At 33.4% G+C, this 24,269-nt stretch overlaps 1 protein-coding gene and 1 pseudogene across 1 annotated transcript; both read right to left on the bottom strand.

Annotated features, from left to right (window-relative positions):
* Nucleotides 1-168: 168 nt before the first annotated feature.
* LOC108834604 (putative F-box protein At3g17500) lies at nt 169-1,644 on the bottom strand. Its single transcript, XM_018607930.2, has one exon. The coding sequence runs from the start codon at nt 1,520-1,522 to the stop codon at nt 269-271; it is 1,254 nt and encodes a 417-aa protein (XP_018463432.1). The 5' UTR covers nt 1,523-1,644; the 3' UTR covers nt 169-268.
* A 2,637-nt stretch (nt 1,645-4,281) lies between these two features.
* On the bottom strand, nt 4,282-6,728 carry LOC108858528 (uncharacterized; annotated as a pseudogene).
* Between the last annotated feature and the right edge of the window lie 17,541 nt (nt 6,729-24,269).

The following is a 24,269-nucleotide window of genomic DNA, read 5'->3' as shown; positions in this document are numbered from 1 at the left end:
ATAAATAATTGGTATCATAGGACAGGAGTCTAATTCCAACTTACTATGTTAAGAAAAACATACTGTAGCTTGAAGAACCTTTGGTCTTAAATTTGGAGATGGAAGTTTTGGGCAGACAATATAAAACATTCAAAACCGAAACATTAGTTTAAGATAAGTCCACAGAAAAACTTTAAAACTATTAAATATCCGAAGATGTGTATAATGTAAAGATCAACTCAAAACACTCTAACACCGAAAAATCCCTTTTCGGTGGTTTGATAAACCACTAATGCCTATTTTTCCTTTTTCGTTCTCGTGTCATGACTCCACCCTGTTGGATTCGAACCAAGCTTGGAACATAATTGTGAATAACTGGACCCAAAGAAAAATCATTTTCTCCTAAGGGTATATCTTTTTTTTCTTTGTATACTACTCCTACGGGTATTTTCCTGAACCGATTGTCCTCTCCAACAATGTATACCATATTCTTCCACTTCTTCTTTATACATTCCAGATCGCATAACACGGCCGCTTTCTTCTCCTCGTCGATAAAGAAAGTTGCGTCACATGAAAGATCCACCTGAGGCTTATTCCCATCTAGTTCCAGTGATAAAAATTTGGTCCACGACACAAGTGTGGCCTGATCAATCTTATCATGTGTCGTCGTCCATATCTCAATCTTTTGTGGTTGAGAATAGCTGCTATACAATACTGCCAGTCGTTCTTCTCCAACAACTGAGAGAGTTGTAGGAAGAAAATCATGATGGCCACTCCAAAATCGAATAGATAAACACTTAAACTTCTCTGTTGAAAAATCGAAACTAAGTAAGACATCTTCTTCATCATCTTCATCATCTATATTGGCAATCCAATAAATATTCCCCTTCAAAGATACTGCCTTTGATATTATTCTACTGCAGTTATTGGGAAACACGTCAATAAGATCCTTCCAAGAATCAGACTCAAAATCATAGATTGCAGAGTCAACATCTCGAAATTCTGCGGCAAGAAAATCCCAGCTGCATCTCAAGATTTTATAGGTTTGGCAAGACTTGTTATTGTTTTCGTATCCAAGGGCAAACTCCGAGTGATCCTTGAAAAGACCAGTGAATGGGATCCACCTGATTAGGCCAGTACAAGGGTTCCAAACCACGAGTCTTTTGTCCCGTGTGCTGCATAACAACAACCCGTCGCAGTGAAATATTTGATATATCTTGAGTTGTTCCGGACAGTGGAAAACTTTGAGGTTAAGCAACTTTGTTTGTGGATCAACAGAGTTGTCGGGATCGAGATTTACATTCATTGAATAAAACTTCTTTGAATTTCTCGACATGAGAACTATACGCTGTTTTGCTGCTTTGTCCAAGTGCTTCTTGATGAACTCGTCATCTTTGAATAGATCTTTGAATAGAGCGTTCCATCGCTTGCAAGTAAAACTTAATCGTCCCAGAGATGTAGCCGGAACTCTATAGAGTATCTCAAGTACCAAATCCCATGGAAGATCGAGCAATCTCAATGCCTCTCTTGTCATTGTCATCATCCAATGGATTAAAAGAAGGCGCGAGGGAGGTGGCTAGCTACGAGACGTGACGGTAACGAAACTTTAGATGCTTATTAGGTTTTTACCTTTTACAATCTTTAGGTATTATTTATACTAGGTGATTCTCCCGTGCTCATGCACGGGAATAAATACTTATAAAATAATCAAATCATGATAATTGTAAAATATTTACATATGTTTCTTATAACTTTCAAGTAACTTTATAACTTATATTTATGATGAATAAAGGGAATTGTATATATATCATTATATAGATATATCTATACATTTGTTCATAACTTTTAAGTTATTTTAATTTATATCATGAAAATAATATTAAGTATCACTATGTTCTCATCTTAATTAGATATGCGATTCTATTTATAGTAATTTGGATTAATTCATGTATGGTATCGTTAAGCTCCATATTTGGTTTGAAAGTAAACAACACTTTTTAATTAAGTTAAAATTAGATTAATTTCATTTAGTTTGGTTCATTTTATTAGATTTGTAAATATATTTATACAAGTTTTTATAATTTAATATATGTTTTCTGAGAAAAGAAATATAAAGCTGGAATTGCATTAATAATTGCTTCTAATATTTTTAAATATTAATATATGTTATTTTGGAGAAAATTATATAAAATAAATTAATGTGCTAAGAGATTGAGAATTGAATAAGCAAACCAATTCAGAAATATTTCAAAACTTCATTAATTAATTTCAAATTCGTAAGGTAGTTACACCCAGAAATTCAAAAGGTTGTATCTATCCGTGTGTTTTCATCTTAATTAGATATCTTATTTCAAACATAATATTTTGGACAGTTCAAGTGTTCATTGTTGGGTATGTTTTGCATCTATTATTTCAAATTGGACAACTATTTTTTTTACTTTAATAATATTAAAATTGGATTACTATTCTTAGCTTAATTTAGTTCAGTTCATCCTTTTATATTTGTAATATATTTTATAAATCTTATAAAATTTGGTAAGTTTATTTTTAAAAAGATAAAAACACACAGAAAATGTTGTAGTTACATTCATGAACATATTTTATAATATTTGAAAATTCATGTACATATATGAATATTTATAAAAAAAAAACTAAATCATAATAATTGGTAAATCATCACTTGTTTAGAATTGTGAATACATTTTATAATTTAATCAATGAAAGTTAGGTAAAAAATAATTTTAATTTATAATTTTTCTTAATGATATTAGATGATCACTTTACGTTGTTTGAAATTAATTTTCTTAAAATCAATTAATCAAAAATATAATAATTATAAAATATGTTTTCTTAAAAATTATCTTAACTATTTTTTAATAATATATATACACCTATATATTTTGAAAAATATTAGATATTCACTTTTTTATTTATGTTTTTAGCGAAAATATAAAGTAGGAAAAAATAAATTCGTTTTTTGTATATACAAAATCTATATATTTTATAGATATTTCCTTTTTACTATATATATGGGTTTATAAAATAAATAAACTATAATAAAAAGATAATTAAAGCTTTATTAATAAAAAGGAAACTAAACAATTTTTAGTAATGATAATTAGGTATAACTAAAATTAATTCATTAAGGGTATTCACGTAATCAACCATCATGAGAATCAACGTGAGCGCGACACATAGGAAACTGACTTCTCAAATAATATTATAGAGATGTATTAGAATTAGAATTAGAGAATATCTATCATCTCTTTATTTTTTTTGTAACTTACGCTTATCTTCATAAGCTGTATGGGTCATCTCATGTTTTAACTTATATAGTGGCCCATTCTAGAGAACCTATTTGACCCATTATTTAAATTAGCAAGAAGCTAAAAACTTAATTGAGTCCCTCTACTGCAGTAACTCACCTCTGTAGTTCCTCCCAATATATTATCCCTACTGAGTTATTGAACAGCGATTCATTCTTGTCATGTGACAGAGGGAACTCCGTTTTTTTGTCTCTCTCTAATACATTACGAAACCGAAGCTCACATCAATTTCCCAAGTCTACCTTTCCGATCTTATTTATATAAGATTCCAGATCGCATAACATGATGAAAACTAACCATTACTTATGTCATGTTCTGAAAGCCGAGGAGATTTTCGACAAGTGGCAAACTATGACAAAATCGTCGAGCTTTACAATGTCCAGAGATTTAAATCGCCAAGCTCTTCAAACGCCTGCAAGATCCGAGGACCAGGTTAAAAAAAACACGTGTCCCCTCTAGACAAGAACCTTGTGTGAATGTGGTCTTGTTTATTTTTTATTTTTTCCAGTCTCAGAGAGATTCAACTTACTCGAAGATGGAATCAGAGAGAGAGAGAGAGAGAGAGAGAGAGAGAGAGAGAGAGAGAGAGAGAGCAAAGACTGGACACCAAGACACAATTTCAGACCTCCAGGAGTTAATGTGCCGCATCATTTCAATGGTGGCTCTAACAACTATGGGAGGACCTCCAATGGATGCTATGCAACAGGAACCACCACTTCCTCAAGAGATGAGGCACCTTCCATGAGCAATGCTAGTGAAATGCAGGCTGAGTGGATCGAAGAGGACGAGCCAGGCGTTTACATTACTATCACACAATTAGCAGTGCCGGTCCTAAGATTTCGGGGGCTTGAAACAAAATAGAAAATGGGGGCCAGTACACAACGTCACAAAATAATAACCAAACCAAACTCATAAAAATATTCTCGAATACAAAGGACTAATAAAACATAAGTTTTCTCACAGAAAAAACAATTGTCTACATCTTTTGAAAAATACTTCTCCTTGCATTTTTTTTTGCAAAGTCATTCTTCAAACTTTGATAGTCAAGCTTCCCAACCATCTCTCTTTCAATTGATAGCATTGCCAAGCCATTCAATCGCTCTTCAGACATACTGGATCGCAAGTAAGATTTTATTAACTTTAACTTGGAAAAACTTCTTTTGGCTGAAGCGACTGAAACTGGAATAGTTAGCATCACTCTATATGCAAGCCATATATTTGGATAACAGCAAACTTCATAACTTCTTAGAAAGTCAAACACTTCAATGGCCTTGTTGATCTCGCTTGGTAAAACATTTCTTAAAATCCTAAGTTCTAGGAATAATTGATTTCCATCAATGTCTGAGATCTCACCATGCTTAAGAGAAGCTTCAAGGTTGAAACATGATGCCTTCAAACCATCATCTGTTGCTGATCTGAGCTTCTCTAAATCAAACAAGAATCCAAAAATTTTCCCAAATTCTTCAAATTGTTCAAACCTCATTTGAATAGATACTATAGCTTGGTCCATGAGCCTTAGAAAAAAAACCAATCTTAAACTTCTCTTCCTCACTCAGCATCTCAAAATCATCATCTCTTTGTATCTCTTCACCAAACTGTTTTTTCCTTATAATAACACGTTTTCGGAGAACAGTGAAAATCTGGTTCAATATCCATGGAATCTGCAATCATCTTAGCTTCTACTTTTGCTTTTTCAAATCCAGTTTCTCTGTAATCTTTCAAAAATGCAACTAACCCTTTCAACTGAACAGCAGCATCGTCAATATTAATATTCTTTGATTGCAGCACCTTACTGACCGTATTAACGGCAAACAGAAGATCATACCAAATAACCAAACTCAACAAGAACTCAAATCCTCCAATTCCGTGAGTTTCACTTGTAGCAAGAACTTCAGCATTGCTGCGAGCTTCAGGATCATTGCAATTTTCTGCCAAGTAATCCAATGCTTCTCTTATTTTTGGAGCTTGATATCGAATTGCTCGAACACTTTCAACGCGACTCTCCCAACGAGTTTCAGAAAATGACTTAAGTGTGAGACCTCCTACCATCTCCTTAAACAGCTCCCACCTATTTGTAGATGATGAAAACACATTATATAGCCGTTGAATGATTCCAAAGAAAGCAATCCCTTTTTTAGATGATTTAGCCATATCGGAAAGTGCCAAATTAAGACTATGACAACCACATGGCATATAAAATGCTCTTGAATTGATATCCAACAATTTTTTTTGGACTCCTTTGTGTTTTCCCCTCATGTTAGATCCATTGTCATAGCCTTGTCCCCTCACATCATCAATTCTCAAATTGAGACCACCCAATGTACCACAAAGCAACTCAAAAAGTCTTTCTCCAGATTTATCTGCAACTTCTAAGAATGTCACAAAAAATTCTTCAACTTGTATTTTAGCCATGGAGACATCCACACATCTGATGATAAGACTCATCTGTTCTTTGTGACTCATATCTGGAGTGCAGTCGAGAATAACCGAAAAATACTTTGCCTCTTGAATTTTCTTGATGATCATAAGCTTAACCTCATTTCCCAGCATAACAATCAATTCATCTTGAATCATGTGGCTTAAATAGTGATAGTGAGTCTCTCCTTCCTTAATCCGTCTGATATGCTCACGAATGATTGGATCAAAGTCTCCAAATGATTCAACAAAACTCAGAAAGTTTCCACTGTTTTTTTGACCAAGCTTCTCATTAGTCCCACGAAATGCTAAATTCTGCTTAGCAAGAGTTGTTACCAGTGAAAATATTCTCAACAAAACCTCTCTCCAGTGATTTCTTTCTTTATTGATTTCTTCCTGAAGACACTGATCAATTGTCTGCTTCTGCCTTAGTCTCAGTTCTAATTCCATCCACTGACTCATACACACAATGTGGCAGTGACTAGTTTCATGTTGACTCAACCTTATCTTGATATTCCTCCAAGCATTAAACCCTTTACTTGACAATTGGCAGACATCTTGAACCCGACCAAATAGCTTACAACAAAAGCAATATACTCTGTCTGATACCTTTGAATACAGTAGCCAACTCCTTTCTTGTTTATCTCCATTTTTCATCTCTCTTTTGTAGTACTTATGAGAAAAATGTCTACCTTGATCATTCTTTGGAAATACATAGTTCTCATGTACTTTTTTAATAGGACCTGATTTCACTAGAAAATCTCTCAAACTCTGATCAACTACTTTCCAATTCGCAGGATCAGATTTATCCAGAATCTCCTCTTGTTCCTCAACATTCACATCATCCTTACTCTTGTTCTCCTCTTTCTCAGATTTATCTAAAGTTTCCTCTATCTCATTTTCCTCTAAAGTAGTATGATTTTCATCATCAGCTCCACTACCAGCTCCACTACGCTCATCAGTTTCATCAGTTCTCAGAGACTTGGTTTTTATAACATACCTTAACATAGAATTGGCTTGAGATTTTTCTTCTTCTCTCTTTCTTTTATTTTGAGCTCCTGATTTGCACTTTGTTTTTCTTGTAGAAATTCCTAGCAAGTTCATGTCAAAGAAAAATATAGTAAGATTGGCTATATCATCAAATTTACAGTAATCATGTGACTGAAACAAGTGAAACATAATTGTAAAGAAGAAAAAAACAATAAGGAATGAAGTGAATAACATAAATACATAATTTTGAATTACCTGTCATGACTTATGCAGGACAAGAAGATTTTGGTTTTGACTTATGGTGTAATTGTGTTTTATTAGTTGCAGGTAACGATGGGAAAAGAGAAAGAAGCCAAAGAGTCTTTCTCGACAAGAAAAAATATTAGAGAACAGAAAGAAAAAAACGTTAATTAATATTAATTAGGTTTGCTGATGTCTTGGACTTTTTTAGCTTATTAGGCCCAGTGAAACAAAATTTAACGTGAGCTTTATACAATTACAAAACTTTATATATATATATATATATATATATATATATATATATAGCATAAACGGATTTTTATATTTGGGGGCCTATAAAAACGGGGGCCTGTTGCAAATGTTTCATGAGGCATTGTTCAGGACCGATCCTGACAATTAGCCGACGGGACTCGAGAGCTACCGCAGTGGCGGATCCAGGATTATTGGGTCAACAATTATATGGGCTTTAAATCCAAAACAAAAAAAGAGAAGAAAGTGGTGTCAAGCGGGCGTTGAATCCTGGTTTAGAGCATCTCCAAGGGTTCATTCTATTTTTATCCTAAAATAGAGTGACTCTATAATAGAGATTGTCCAATGATATTCTATTTTAGAGTAAAAAATAGAGTGATGAACAAAAAAAAAACAAGTTACTCTATATTTAGAGTAAACCTGAAAAATAGAATGAGGTTGGAAATGCTCTTAGGATGTTAGACGAAGTCAAAACACCAACAGAACTAGCGAAATTCAGTTGTACTAGCTTGGCAAACTAAATTTATAAAGTTTAAGGGGTGTCAGCTGACTCCTCTTCTTAACACATGGGTCCGCCTCTGGAGCTACGTCGAGTCAGATTCATCTATGACAAAATCTAAGCTAAGCATTTAGGATCAATCCTTTTAAACCCTCTGATTACTCTGTTTTTTTTTTGGGTTTATGATCCCGTTTACCCTAAAATATGAAACATTCACAAGATTTCAGCAATTTGAATTGGTTATTTAGTACTTAAGAAATTCTATGATTAGTTTGGTTTCTGGATTATGATATCGGTTACCAATCAGACATTTTGAAACTCAGCATCGTACCGTTACCAATCAGACATAATAAAATATTGATATAGGTCAAACCCATCTAGATGTTTATCATTTATAAGTATATGTACCACACATATATATTCAAAGTGTTCGTTGCTTGAGGTTTGTTTTTGTTACTCATATATGAATCTGGAATATATAAATAATGTATCAAATGTTAATGCAAATAAAGTCCTATACTGAAAGTTTAGACAAATAATGTCTAGTATATAAAGGGATGTCTAACTCTGATTAGTACCGTTACAAATAATGTTGTAAATAGCAGTCATGTTTTATGAGCAAAATCTAAACATTTCATGGTTATATTTATATTCTTTATAAAGATGAAAGGTTTCCATCTCTATGTCAGCTATCTGATCTTCGCAATACTTCTTCCTCGTCAAGATAAGTACTATCTAATTTTAATGTTTAGTATTGTTTTGTGGTTAATAGAAGTCAGATTTGTTATATTAATTTTGCATATATCCACTGATTTTCTGGTTGAGAAAACTGATCTAAAAAGAAAAAATAAAAAATAAAAATCAATACAAAAATAGTTAGTGGCATGATAATAACGAGTTAGTGCTTGGCATGATAGAATATATAGTTCGATGGCATGATAATAACGAATTAGTGCATGCTGTTAAATAATTAGGTTACTATGGCTTATATAATGTGTAGTTTGATCATAAATTGATGATCATATTATTTTGCCAAAAAAAAATCAATCATCATCGATCATTAAGCTAAATATACAAAAATCACTTTTATTTTATTTAAATTTTCACAATCTTTAATTAACTAATTAATTAGTTAACTATTTCACTTTTATTTAATTTAATTCTAATAGAGTTAACATTACATTGTTAAAAAATATTTTTAATTTATGTTAAATTGTATTTAATGCTTATTTATTTAAAATATCGATCATATCAGCTAGTTTAAATATAATAAAATTTTGAATTTTTGTTTGATTAAGTTAAAATACATTAACATGGTTAACATTAATCTATTAATTAATACTCTCTCTATTTTTTAAAGTTACATTCTAGCAAAAAAAATGTTTTAAAACGATGTATTTTTTACATTTTTTTTTTTTGACAACAATGAATTACTCTACCGTGATTCTACCGGTTCAGATAGTCAAACCGGAGGAATCGAATCGACATATAACATAGCTGATGGTGAACTCCTTGCCCCATGAGCAAGCTTGTCCGCCATTGTGTTTTGCGCCCTTGGAATATGTATGATCTTGAACTTAGGGAAAAAAGTCTTACTTCGTTGAAATTCCTCCATATGTGTAGTAAATGCTGGCCATTCATCGGGTGAGGATACCATCTTCACCAATTGAGAACAATCCGTAGCAAACACAACATCTGAGAACTGCAGGGTCTTCATGCACTCCATTGCCCATATCAGCGCTTCACATTCTGCGTGTTAAGGAGATAGGCTACGTCGGAGATTCATTGCCCCCATCATCTTGTCCTCTGAATCTATCTTTCGGCAATACCACCCCTGTCCAGTAAATACATCTTGTTCCTTCCAAGATCCATCGACAAAGCATACCCTAGTTGTACCCATAGTGTGCCAGTCAGTGGGAGACTGAACATTTCCCTGAGTATCCCGTATCAATAATTGTGCCTCTGTCCATAGTTTTTCTTCGAGATCCGCTATCCGTAATATCTCCTCGGGATTTCCATCCCTATTTGTGTAGATCTTACTATTTCTGTTCTTCCAGATATACCACATGATCCAAGGAAAATAGTTTGAATCCACCTCTTTCGGTAACCTCCAAAATAAATAATCCAAACTTGTAAAAACTGATTGTGAGGGAAAGATTTACGGGGGAGACGGGATCCTAGATAATGCCCATGTTTGTAGTGCTGGTGGGCACTCAAAAAGAACATGATGCACTGTTTCTTCCTCAGCTCCACAAATATGACATCTAAGGTCACACTCAATACCACGTGTCCTCAGATTTTTGAACACTGGTAATGTTCCCGATAGTACTTGCCAGATAAAATGTCGCAATTTAGGCGAACAGTTTAGTTTCCAGGAGAAAGCCAGCAAAGGTTTTATATTTGGTCCAAACGGTGTTATCCTTGGTTCCCTCTCCGGATATAAGGTTTCCGTTCGAAATCCTGATTTCACCGTATATTTTCCAGATTCTGTAAATGCCCAGCCATAAGTATCGGACCGGTGATTTCGGCTAAGTGCCATACCTCTAATGATCTTAACATCGTCCGGGTGTATGTATGCATTGAGCAGGTTTACATTCCAGGACTTGTCCAGTGGATTGATGAGATCCTCCACCGTTAAGGATGGGTTCAAAAATTGGACCGGATTTTTTTGTTGTGCTGATCTCGGGCGAGGAGCTGGAATCCAGGGGTCATTCCAAACAGAAATCGATTGCCCAGTTCCAACTCTTTTGATTAGCTCTTTTTTAACCAGAGATCTAGCTGAATTTTTTACATTTTTAATGCATGTTTTATTATCTAATTGCAAATTTCAAAAAGCTTAATTGTACTTATTGAATTTTTATTGGCTTAAAATTATGGAAGAAAGATAAACATAAAAAATTATGTAAATTTAATGTGTTTTATTAAAATGTGTGAAAAAATCTAAAATATGTAACTTAAAAAAAACGGAAGGAGTATAATAATGAAGTACATTGTAATTATCATATCAAATTATGACATGGCTTAATACAATTATGACACAAAATTAAATTATAGAAATTGCATTCCGACCTCAGTTTATACTCGTCATCAACCACTGCCTCCATAGCCAAAAATTCGGACAGCATCGTCTAGAATGAAAAGTGGACGTCAGCAACGGTTGGCGTTTCGGTTTCTCTATAAACGCAGCTATCTGGAGACAAAGCTCTAACCACTGGGATGACCACAATCAAGACACCGGTGCAGGGAAGTGGAGCTCTGCCACGCTTCACCGTCCAAGACCATTCCTCCGGTTGACTGCGCCGTCAGTTTGGATCTTGGAACGTGATGTCCCAGAGAACCGGAGAACAATCTTTCATCCATCGCCTATCATACCTCTACACCGTCCACACACCGCCTCATCAGGGGGTAAATCCGGGACAGAGAAATCGTCATTCCGTTCCACGCGCCGCTGCTAAGATACCCTTGCGTATATCTGAAAATTTTGAAACCCGATCCAGCAAGTTCGTCGGTCCTAAAAGCCGATTCTCCTTTTCTCAGACTAGGGGTGGGCATTTCGGTTTAGTTTCGGGTTCGGTTTGGGTTTGGTTTGGTTTGGATAATTTAGGTTTTATAAAACTCAAACCAATTAAAACCAAAGTAGCTTTGGTTTGGGTTCGGTTTGAGTTTAGTTCGGTTCGGTTCAGTTCGGTTTTAGATTTAGTTCGGTTTACATTATTATGGTCTAGTTTGGTTCGGTGTAGTTCGGGTTAGTTATAAAATATGAAGGCATCAGTTTTATACTTTTATTAAAAAATAATCAACTCATAAACGATAGAGTGAGAATATAAAAACTTATGCTACATGATTTTATATATAATAATATTATTTGAATCGTATTTATATATTTTTTTAAAGATATGAAAGTTATGAAAAAATGAAAAACGAAACTTTAACTAAAATTTACAATATGTTAATACATATATATATCATATATATATTTACTATATATATATATTGGATTATCGGTTTGGTTCGGTTTAAACCCAAACCAAACCAAACCGTTCGAATTGAGTAAAACATGAACCAATTGGGTTACATAAAGAGCACGGTTTGGTTTGGTTCGGTGTGACTTCGGTTGAGTTGGTTCGGTTCGGTTCGATTTGGATTTTTTGCCCACCCCTATCTCAGACGCACCGAAAGTCTCGCAGTGTCTCTAATGGACGCCGGAACCGTCACCGTCAGGCAAGATGCAGTTCTGCGTGATTTCGATATGGGTCAGAGTAGGAAAGCAAAAGGAAAAGTAAATAAAAGGTAGAGAGAGGGCGCTTCCGAAACCGCCACGGTAGCAGGCCAGAACTAAGTTTTGTTTTGACTATCGTATTTGGTTTCGAGAGAGAGAATGAGAGAGATTTTTTTCTTTAATAAGTAACTTTTACAAAAATTGGTTTTTGTGTTATTCAAAAAATAGTGTATGTGAAATTAATTTAAATTTTTCACTATAACATAGTAAATCTTTGATGAGAACATATACAAAAACGCATTTCAAATAAATTTATTCTATAAAATTGCATTTCACTTGCCGCCTATATTATCTTGTCTCATCAAATACAAAAACGCATTTCAAATAAATTTATTCTACAAAATTGCATTTCACTTGCCGCCTATATTATCTTGCGAGAAGTTTCAACATCTCCAATTCTTGGGGGAACCACATTTCTTTTAAGGAAACCACATTACACAGACCGTTCAGATATGTCAATGTCTATCTAGTAATTTATTCTTCAAAGCTCAATATACTTCTTATATTTTGGCGATCTATGTTTTAAGAGTTTACGTTTACGAAAAAGAAAGAGTTTACGTCTATCATACGTCTCACTTGATTGTTTTACCTTCTGGATATTTTGTAAATATTGCTCAACCGTTTTATATGAATTTAGCAGTAGTTTGCAAGTATTTATATTTTCAACCCAAATTATTATGAATTTTATTTTGATGTTCTTGTAGAAGATTGAATCGATATTAATTACTAACAGAGTTTTACATGTTTCTTAATCAAAGAACCACAAATCACATGCTTTATTCTTGTGACAAAAGCAAAGAATTATGAACTCAAAGGCAAATATAAAAATGTTATTGTGGCAGAAACACGAAGTTAGACCTAACTTGATTTTTGATTTTTAAGTAGAAAATTATTTTCTATATATTTTTGCATACCCTATATAATTATTAACTAGCTACTCTAAAATATAGTTTAACTAATGTAAAACTAAATCTTTTCTTTTAACGTCTGAGTCGATTAATTATGTTATTACAATGATGAAAATATTACAAAGACGATTTTTACAGCCGACAATTCTACCATCCTGTTAGAATACCCGCCTGACTGCACCACTCTTAGCCGTCCTATGAGATCCATGTTCGATGGTATTCCTACTGTAGTTCGAGTCCACAAACCACTGAGAGTTCTGGCATCGGTTCAGGCTAAATTCTGAAGAAAGCTAGAAAACGCTGTTTGATGAGCCTTTACGAGTTGAGTAAACAAATCAATCAAAAAGCTTTCTCCTTAAGGTTCTCACACTCTAATGAAAAAGCGGTCGTTCACGTCAAGAATAAACTTTTTTGATTCCCTTGCTTCTAGTTCTCAGAGCGCCCTGCACCAAGCTGAAGATCTCCTGTAACATGTTTCTCCATAATCTGCATAATTTGGTATTTTCTAGGGTTTGAACTCCAAACTTCCGGGTGTAGAAGCAATTGAACCCTTAGTCAAACCACTAGACTAAGGGGGCTTCCACAGTAAGACTAAATCTAATAAATATAAATATCGACTAAACTAATAAATCCAATCAAATTACCATATTTATATCAACTATTTATAGACAAATTACAAAAAAAAATCTTCAAAAGAATATCTATTCTAATCAACACTAGATTTTACATAAACTAACCTTAATGACTATTCAAACAATCAATAAGTAAACAAATTTTGCATCCAAGATCTTGATCACATATCATTTTAGAAATACGTAACTTAATTTTGGTTTTAAAAAGCGCCATTAGCCATTAGGACATATTTTCAATCATATTTTCTTGTGTAAATTAGGGGGAAATAAATTATTGCTTACTGAAGAAGAATGGTCAAAGTCGACAGTTCACTAAACACTTATTTGGTTTATTAGTTGGGTTAGTTCACTTAGAGTAAATAGAAGACTGGTTTGCTTTGATAAGAGATCATGTATTTGGTTTAATATTAAAAATATTATTCTAGATTCTTATCAAATTAGTTTATGCATTTTCGGGTTTGGTTATTGTCTACTTATGATTTATTTCTAAATAATAACAAAACCTAACTATGACATTGAGTTATATGGGTGTATGCATATGAGCGGTAAGGTAAGGCTTTGTTATGCATTTGACAACAAACCGAGCTGAGTTATTGTTTGATTCTCATATATGTTTCAAATCTTATATATTAAAATAGAATTCATGACTTCTTTTATGTGTTATATTTTAAAATGGACTTTTTACTAGAAAACCATTTACATTATTATTTTTAATTTGCATATATAATCAAATCCTAACAATATATTAGTTCCTTTTTTTACTCCATCAAATAAATAAAAGGCCTAAGAGAGATATGTAACCGAACAGTTTTAACAAAATCATAACGTTTAACATGATCGTTTTTATACATTTAATATATGTAAAGCTTACTCATTTTATAGTTGTTTATTCTAACAAAAATACAAACATACATTTGTATTTAATTCTTGATCATTTCATTATGTAATTTATTATTCTAATAGAGACTAACTTTGCTTGGTTCATATTATTATAAAAAAATCGTGATTAGTCATGGTGTATCATACTGTAGCAAGTTTTGTACCAAAATAAAAAGTAAAAAAAAAAATATCGTAGCAATTTCTTGATTACTATTCATGGTGTCTGCTATGCACTATCTATATGGTCGTCATTGGTCAACTTCCTGTGAATAATGCAATAATACTCAAAATATTAGTAACATATCAAGAGTCTCATATTTTATCGTATAGTTTTTACATGAACCAAATTAATAATGAAAAACTATAGGACCGATTCGTTTAAATAATTTATAAATAAATCAAAATCAGACATAACCGCTTATAATAAGATTGACTGCATTTTCTGCATTTTCTAGTAAGTAGTCCATTTTCTAAAATATCACACATGATTAGAAGTTGTGACTTCTCCTTTAATAGATACACTAGATTTTGATCCGCGCAACCGCGCGGATGTTTGTTTTTAGTTATATATAAATATATATTTATTTTATACTTTTAGCAGTATAAGTTTTTTAATATTAATCATATATCTAATAATATTTCGAAATTGAGATCTTGTTTGAAATTAATAATATAAATTATCATAACTAATTTCGAAATTAGTGAAAATATATAATTTAGTGAGAAACAAATTTTTTCTTTAATTCTCTACAATAAAAGGAATGAGAATGAATGAAGAGGAATGACTATTTTTTGTGAATGGTAAAATTTGTTAGAAACATTAAGGAATGCATTATTCCTCTTCATTCCTTGATCAACAGTTAGACCCATAATGTTTGAAAATTAAGATCTTGTTAAAATCTTTTAAAAAGATTTGTTAGAGTTTTTTAAATATATATATTTATATTTAAAATAAAAAGATATCAAAAGATGTTATGATTAAAGTAATTAAAAAAATCTATATATTATACATTTGATAAAAACTAAATGATGGTCCAAATTAAAAAATCACACATGAAAGAAGTCATGACTTCTGTTTTAATATATAAGATAAATCATAGATGGTAAAGTATAATTTTGAGTTGAAAAAAAACTAAAAAATAAACTATGCTGTAAAAATCAAAAGTAGTATAATAAGAGATTGCTTGAAATACTATTATTTAGATACCACTTTTTTAAATATACACAGTGAAATACTCTAACATTTTGAAATCTTAATTAACAACAAATAAATCAGAAAACTTAATATCATAACATCTAAAAGATATTTATATCGATAAAATTTACTAAAAACAATATGATAGATGCAATATGTATTAAATTTGCTAAAATGATAGATGTCAAAGTAACACGGCATGAAAATATAAAATTTCTTTCAAAAGTATTCTTTTATAGTATAAATTATATTTTTTTTAAATGGCTTGTATGCAAACTATAGAAATTTTTTAAAAAACGTATTTTGAAGGAGAATTTTTATTTGATTATTTCTGATTATGAATGTATTGTGGTTTGTTCAAAAAATATATCTTATATATTACTACAGAACTCACAACCTCAATTCATGTGTGATTTTTTTAAAAAAAATTGACCATCACTAGAAATCAAGTATCATTCATTTATTATTAATAATATGATTTAATAATATATCACTCCTAATATAACCATTGACTCCTACAAAAACGGATTGGTTAACAAACCGATATTTGATTCCTTATTAAATGTAATCATCTATTAAAACAAAAATCATGACCTTTTTCATGTGTGATATTTTTAAATGGACCATCAAATCTTACATAACTTAATCATCATATCTTTTAATATATTTATCTTTATTGAAAATACAAATAAATATTGTTTAAAAAATTCTAGGAAAATCTTTTCAGCATCATTTTAAAACTTACTTCCAAAATTTATTTAATTTAAAATTAAATGATCATAGAATATAATTAGAGTTTCAAATTACTATTTTTTATTTATGAGCGAAAATTACAATATTTTATGATTATAACAATTTAAATTGATTAATTTAAAAAAAACATTTTATAAAGATCTTGAAAAGATTTTGTTAGGAAGAAATATTCCTTCATGTTTCAAATAAAACAATCTTATCCAACTACAAAATATTATAGTTTATCTTCTTTAAAAAGTTTTTTTTGTAATATTCTAAAAACAATTGTTATTTTAACGGTATCTTAAAATACTTTTTCTCTCTGTTATGTAGATCCAACTTAATTTAAATTTCATATACATTTCAAATTTAGTAATAAAACCAAATTATGTAAAATGGTATTGTTATCTAATATTCTCAAAAATAAATTTTATAATATTTATAAATTTATTGTAATAAAAAAATAAGTCACAAAATATATACATTTAAATTTATATAATACATATCAATTACATTAATTTAGTGATATTTTGTTATATGAACTAAAATGTTATAGTATATAAAAAAATAAATCGCACGGTTATGCGGGTCAAGATCTAGTATTATTCTAATTCTGAATATTTGATTTTCTTTATCTTACCATCAATCCAAATATTTATGTATATAAAATGAAAATCAACATCTGCACGATTGTACGTTTCGAAATCTAGTAATAACTAAACCTCCAATAATTTGTCCAAAATACAACAAAGGCTTACTCCCTCATTCATATGCCATTAAATCTTTTTATGACAGATATAAAACAAAATTCATTTCAATCTATATGATTTTTTTTATTAAAATCTTTTTTCCATTAAATTTGAATGTTTAAGCCAATTTATGTAGATTCTGACTAATACCTAATCGTGGACAGTACTATTATAATCTGAAGCAATAAATAAATAATGTTAGCTTTTGAGACATATCAATACACAAATGATTAGTATATAAAATTATATATCATTTTGGTAAAATGTAACAATAATGTATATTGTAAGATAAAAAATTAAAATATGCTTAAAACAATGTTTTTAACCAATCTGGACACAATCTGGACACGGAAACCATAGGCATGAACACTTTATTTGATATCTGAAGCCGCATTCGAATTCGACCCGAAAAACGAACCGAAATCTAAATCGAAGTAGCAAAATTTCCGAACGGATATTGAGTTAGGAGAGATTGGATATCCAAATCCGAACGGGTAATATCTGAATCCGAGTGGATATCTAAAATAATCGAATATATGTATACTTAACCTTATATTTTTTGGTTTAGTTCTCTTATTTTATTCAAAATATTTATATTAATGGTATACCATATAATTATAAATTGTAAGAGCATCAGTATTGGGAAGTCCTTAGCAAAGCCCTTAAGAGGAATAATGCGGGGACCGAGAAGAAAGAGAGTGAGAAAGCCCTTATTTAAGGGCGTGCCCTTACTTTCTACCGAACAAAAAAAAAAAAAAAAAGAAAGCCCTTAGTTAAGTGAGAGAGAGTGGACACCAATAATGATGGTCTAACCCCTTAAGCATGTCCATACAATACAATATTTATATTGATGCTATACCATATTTTTGCTTCTTGTTTCGTGCATTAACAAAAAAATTATCCAAAATTTCAATACAATAACCAAATTACGGTCTTTTTAGATTTAAATTTTATCTCCATATCTATTGATCATTTAATATTTTATAATTAAAAACAATTAAGTTAAATATATATTTTTAAATACAAGAAATTTTAAAAATGAAGAATTTGATTTTTTTCCAAAATCTAAATATCTAATCCGATCCGAAATAACCGAACCTGATTTAAAAATATCAGAACCCGATCCAAAATATAGAAATGCCCCGAACGGATTTTATATCTCTATACCAAAATACTTGAAAATCTGAAATACTCGATCCGAACCCAAACGGGTATTCGAACGCCTATCCCTAACTGAACCGGACTGTTTTTGGTTATTTTTTGGATTGACTGTGGGTATGTTGTGGGTCAATAGTTTAATTAAGTTTAATAGATAAGAATATATATATATATATATATATATATATATATAAAATAAATAGAGTTTAAAAATATAGTAAAGTTTTAAAATATATTTTCTTTATTTTATTTCACATAAACATAATATAAAAATAGTTTAAAAAGATAGTTTAAACAAATTTTGTAACAAATTGGAGTTACGCATATAATAAATAAAATAAAAATATTTTTTTGTCAACACATTCATTTCATCGGAGTGAAAGCCGAGTGGGCATTTTACAAGCAAGTTTAACTTTGAGTTCTATTACAAGTTAAATATGAAGGCCAAGTTACATATCAAGTCAAATTATGCAAGACTTTCAAATTTCTTTTGGTTATAATAAATTATTCACCGTGGAACCGGAAGGTAGAAGCGGTGGACTAGCACTTTTTTATATGGATTCTTATGATGTGTCTATCCTCTATTTCGATAATCGTATGATTGATATTGCAGCTACTATAGAGGGACACAAAGTGTTTATGACTTTTGTCTATGGTGATCCGGTCATTGCGTGCCGAGACTATGTCTGGGAGAGACTGACCCGTTTGAGTACGACCAGGAATGGCGCCTGGCTAATGTGCGGTGACTTTAATGAAATCACGGGGAATAATGAAAAAAGAGGGGGAGAAAACGGCCTGAGAATTCTTTCTTGTCCTTTAAAACCATGCTGGCAGATTGTGGTATGATAGAGTTCCCTTTCAAGGGTAATTCACTGTCTTGGATGGGGTATAGAAGCTCCGGAAAAGTCCAATGCCGACTTGATCGTGCTGTAGGTAATGAAGAGTGGCACGACCTCTTTTCCACACTAATGTGGAGTACCTGAAACTCTGGGGATCGGACCATCGTCCTATACTTATACGCACACAATCACAGGAAATTAGGCTCCGAAAAAGCTTCATGTTTGATAGGAGATGGCTGGATAAGGATGGCTTGAAAGAAGCGATCCAAGAGGGATGGGGACCAAATTATGGATCCGAAAATAAACCCTTACACATCAAGTTAAGGGACGTGCGCCGAGCTATCTCACGATGGAAGAGAGCTAATCCCTCCAACACGCAAAAGAAGATCGAGATCATCAAAGAACAGCTCGAACGCGCCCATGTTGATGATAACGTAACGAGTGTAGAGCTTTTGAATCTCAAATGGAACCTCTGCACTGCTTTTCGAGAAGAAGAACTTTACTGGAGACAGAAGAGTCGTGCCTTATGGTTAAAAGATGGAGACCGGAACACAAAGTTCTTTCATGCCATAACAAAGCAAAGACGAGCCCGGAATCGTATCACGAAGCTAAAGATCCCGAATGGTGGCTGGGCAGAGAGCGAAGAGAGTATAGAGAAGACAGCAACTGAGTATTTCCAGACACTGTTTACTTCATCACAAACTACAGATTTTGAGGAAGCCCTCCGGTATATTACCGTGAAAGTGACGCCCGCCATGAACGAAGCACTCACAAGAGCCCCTGCCGATGAAGAGATCAGAAAAGCCGTAGAGAACATTAATCCTGATAAGGCACCGGGTCCGGACGGGATGACTGGACTCTTTTATCAAAAATTTGGGAGGTTACGGCAAAAGAGGTGATCACGATGGTTAAAGAGTTCTTCGCCACGAGCTCTTTTGATCCTCATCTGAATCAAACAAATATTTGTTTGATCCCGAAGACAGAGAGACCGAGCGAGATGGCTGAATTCCGTCCAATTAGTCTGTGCAATGTGAGCTACAAGATCATCTCCAAAATCCTGTGTACACGGCTCAAAAAGATTCTCCCGAAACTGATTTCGGAGACACAATCCACCTTTGTGGCGAAGCGTCTTATATCTGATAATATTCTCTTGGCACAAGAGGCCTTTCATGCCTTGCGTACTAATCCGATGTGTAAGGCGAAATTTGTGGCTGTTAAGACCGATATGAGCAAAGCATACGATAGAGTTGAATGGAATTTTCTCGAAGCTTTACTACTAAAATTGGGTTTTGCCGCGACATGGGTTTCCTGGATCCATTGGTGTGTTTCATCGGTTTCGTATCAAGTTCTGCTCAATGGGGAACCTAAGGGCAATATACAACCCTCCCGGGGATTACGCCAAGGAGATCCACTATCTCCGTTTCTGTTTATTTTATTAACAGAAGCACTGGTTTCCCAACTAAAGGGAGCAGAAGACGAAGGACGTTTGACAGGCCTGAAGATAGCTAGAGCAAGTCCGGCGGTATCACATCTCTTATTTGCAGATGATAGTCTCTTTTTCTGTAAAGCCGACATCCAGCAGTGTGCTGAGCTAATGCGTATAATAAAACTATACGGAAGGGCGTCGGGGCAGCAGTTAAACCTCGATAAATCATCCATCTTGTGTGGTAATAAAGTGAGCCAGGAGATAAAAGGAGCTCTAAAACAAGCCCTGGGGATACATAAGGAAGGAGGAATGGGTATGTATCTTGGTCTTCCCGAAAAAATCTGTGGTTCCAAACGGCAAGTCTTCGCATTCATAAGAGAACGATTGAATGAGCGTATCAACTCATGGTCAGCGAGACTCTTATCTAAAGGAGGCAAGGAAGTTCTTCTCAAGTCAGTAGCACAAGCGCTCCCTACATATGTTATGTCGTGCTTCCTACTTCCTAAAGAGGTCATTAACAAGCTACAAGGAGCTATAGCTAAATTCTGGTGGAGCACTAAAGCAAATAACCGAGGACTTCACTGGATAGCGTGGGAGAAAATATGTTTGCCTTTTCATAAAGGAGGATTGGGATTCAGAGATCTCTATGATTTTAACTTAGCCTTACTAGCTAAGCAATTATGGAGACTCCTAGATCATCCCAACTCTCTTCTTGTCCGCGTTCTAAAAGGAAGATATTATAGGCACACTAGTCCTATGGATGTGAAATCATCAAATTCCCCGTCATATGGGTGGAGGAGCATTCTAGCAGCTCAAAATCTCTTGCGAGAAGGACTAAGAAAGACAATAGGAACGGGAAGTAGTACACGTGTATGGCTAGACCCGTGGATCCCCACAGCTCCTGCGCGAGCAGCTCTAGACAACGGTATCTATAGAGACCACAATCTTCTCGTGAGCCATCTCATCGATCCAATTTCAAAACAATGGAGATTAGATACCTTGGAAGCTTTGTTTGATCCAGGCGACATTCCCCTGATCTAGAGTATTCGGCCCAGCCATTTTAATAAGGACGACGGCTTCTGTTGGTTGTATACAAAGTCGGGGCAATATACAGTAAAGTCCGGCTATGATCTGGCCTCGCAATTGAAGGAAGAAAGGAAGGAGCAACAGGTGTTGGAGCCGAGTACAAACAAATTAAAAGAGTTGATATGGAAGCTGAAAACCTCTCAAAAAATCAAACACTTCCTCTGGCAAGCTCTCTCTGAATGCATAGCGACCTGCAGCAGACTCGTTGACAGACACTGTGGAATCGACCGGACCTGCCCCCGATGCGGGAATGAAGAGGATACGATCAATCACTGCTTGTTTCTCTGCCCACCGGCACTCCAAACGTGGGCTTTGTCTGATATACCAACACTTCCGGGACTCTTCCCGTGTGCCTCACTTGTGGCAAATTTTGATTATCTACTTCTCCGTGCTAAGAATGCAGGAACACCTAATAATATTTTAGCCCCATTTCCTTGGATCATGTGGTTCATTTGGAAAGCACGTAATGAAAAGGTCTTCAATGGCGAAACGATCCTTCCCCGGATACGGTTAGCCATGCAAACAGGGAAGAAGAGGTATGGCGTGTATCTCAAGTTATCACATCGCACAATACCATCTCGGCGCCTCCAAGACACGAGAATGTAGGGGTTTTGAACAGGTCACCATTCCCTCGATGCCAAGTGGATGCATCGTGGGTGACAAGTTCGAACTTCTTTGGTGGAGGTTTCGTCTTCGATATCGAACCAGGGTCCCAGACCTATGGTTCCTTTGGGATGTTTCAGGTATCATCCCCACTACATGCAGAGTTTAATGCTCTACTGTATGCAATGAAAAGCTCCTTGCAGCTAGGATTTACTTCAATGTCCTTTGAATCGGACTGTTTACAGCTAGTTAAGCTGATCAATGAAGAAGAAGAATGGCCAAGCTTGGCTTCAGAGTGGAACGAGTTCACCTATTTGGTTTCTGAGTTTGATGTTTTCTCTATTTCTTTTATAGTACGTAATTGCAATGTAAGAGCCGACCTCCTTGCAAAAGGAGCTCGCCTTCGTAACATTTATTTTCCCATGTAGACACTTTGATTCCGACGTGGTTAGCTCAACAGGCTAACCTTTTCGTCTTGAATTAATAAAACATGGAGTTAGCCGTCAAAAAAAAAAAAGTCAAAGCCTAAATCGAAGGTACCTAATCCTAAATGAGGAAAGGATGACGCATGAAAACCACGTGTTACGCTGCCAGGCTATCGACCATTCTAGAACGAAGATGCGAGAACCAATGCTATCTCCGGCGACATGTCGGACACACTATCACCCGTCTCATCATCCGATTAGCTTGAACTTGCTTGGCGCTTCTTCATCCCTTGATTGCCGTCAATCGGTAGGATTCATTTTTTAAATCGCCAAAAGTTAAAACCCTGTGAGAAGCTATATGAGAGACAACGACAAACTTTGCCGGATCGCCACTAAGACTGACTATTCTGAATCTGTGCAATCTCACCTTTGCTTCATCAATCTCCTATGCTCTTCATCTTTGAGGAGACTTCACTTAACAAGGAGCGAAGATTAGGGTGTCAAAATGAATTATAGTTTATGAACTAGCTCAACTCAACTCATTTTTTCATGAGTATGATCTCTATATTTTAGACTCATTTAATAAATGAGTTTATTTATCGAGTTTAAAAAGATCACGAGTTATATAAACGATCTTAATGAACATGAGCTAACTCATGAGCTTATTCATTTTTATACTTGTAATTATATATATATATATATATATATATATATATAATATATATATATAAGGAAAAATAACTTCTATATTTATCTTATTTGTCTTTTAAAGTTAAAATATACATAAGTAATATAGGAATAAAATTTCTAAAAGTTATCTATACTTTTTCGAAGAAAGAAAAAAAGAAATTTTCCTGTTTAGAAATTTTCAAAAGTTTATATATAAACCCACATTAACCCTACCATCTCTCACACAAACTTCATTGATCCCAAATTTGGACCACTAATTTGGAATTTGCTTTAATTTAATTTATTTTAGGAGTTCGATTTTTTTTATTTTTGTCATGGGTTGGTTTTTGTTTAGTTTTTAATATTCATGTTTTAGATTTTTTAATATTTAAATTTTGAATAATATTATAGAAGTTATTTTATCACTGTTTATTTAATTTAATTTTATTATTATTATTTTGTGTTAGATCACGAGTTAGCTCATTTAACTCATGATCTAGATGATCTGAGTTCGAGCTTACATATTAAAACTCATATAATAAATGAGCTGAACAGAGCTAACTCATGAAAGAGCCAAGCTCACTATGAACTGAGCTGAGCTGATCTGAGCGAGTTAGCTCATTTTGACACTCCTAGCGAAGATTGATTCCTATCCTGATGAAGAAGCTGAGCTTTTCTAGCAAATTTAAGCAAAAAATTTATGATTGAACGGAATAAAATTAAACTAAGAGAAGAGAAGCAAAACTAATCTGGGGAAAACCAGACTTTAAGTTTTTAACTATCAACTTGAACGGAGAAGAGTTAAGCATTAAGAACAGCTCCGATTCATGTTGAAACACAACAAAAAGACTCGGCATGCAAAACATACAAAATTGGATTAAAACCTAAACATGGCTCGCCAAAGCGAAAAATATCCGCAACGGAAAAGAAACTAGATATATAGATTATTTAACATCGAAAGAAACAAAATAGGGGTGCTACCGGCCACGGG

The sequence above is a fragment of the Raphanus sativus genome, chromosome 5, assembly GCF_000801105.2.
Source record: "Raphanus sativus cultivar WK10039 chromosome 5, ASM80110v3, whole genome shotgun sequence".
In the NCBI taxonomy this organism is placed as follows: Eukaryota; Viridiplantae; Streptophyta; class Magnoliopsida; order Brassicales; family Brassicaceae; genus Raphanus; species Raphanus sativus.
This window is presented reverse-complemented; position numbering and strand designations above follow the sequence as displayed.

Bases quoted from the DNA above. Each gene is read 5' to 3' on its own strand.
- LOC108834604 (XM_018607930.2), bottom strand. From the start codon at position 1,522: ATGATGACAATGACAAGAGAGGCATTGAGATTGCTCGATCTTCCATGG.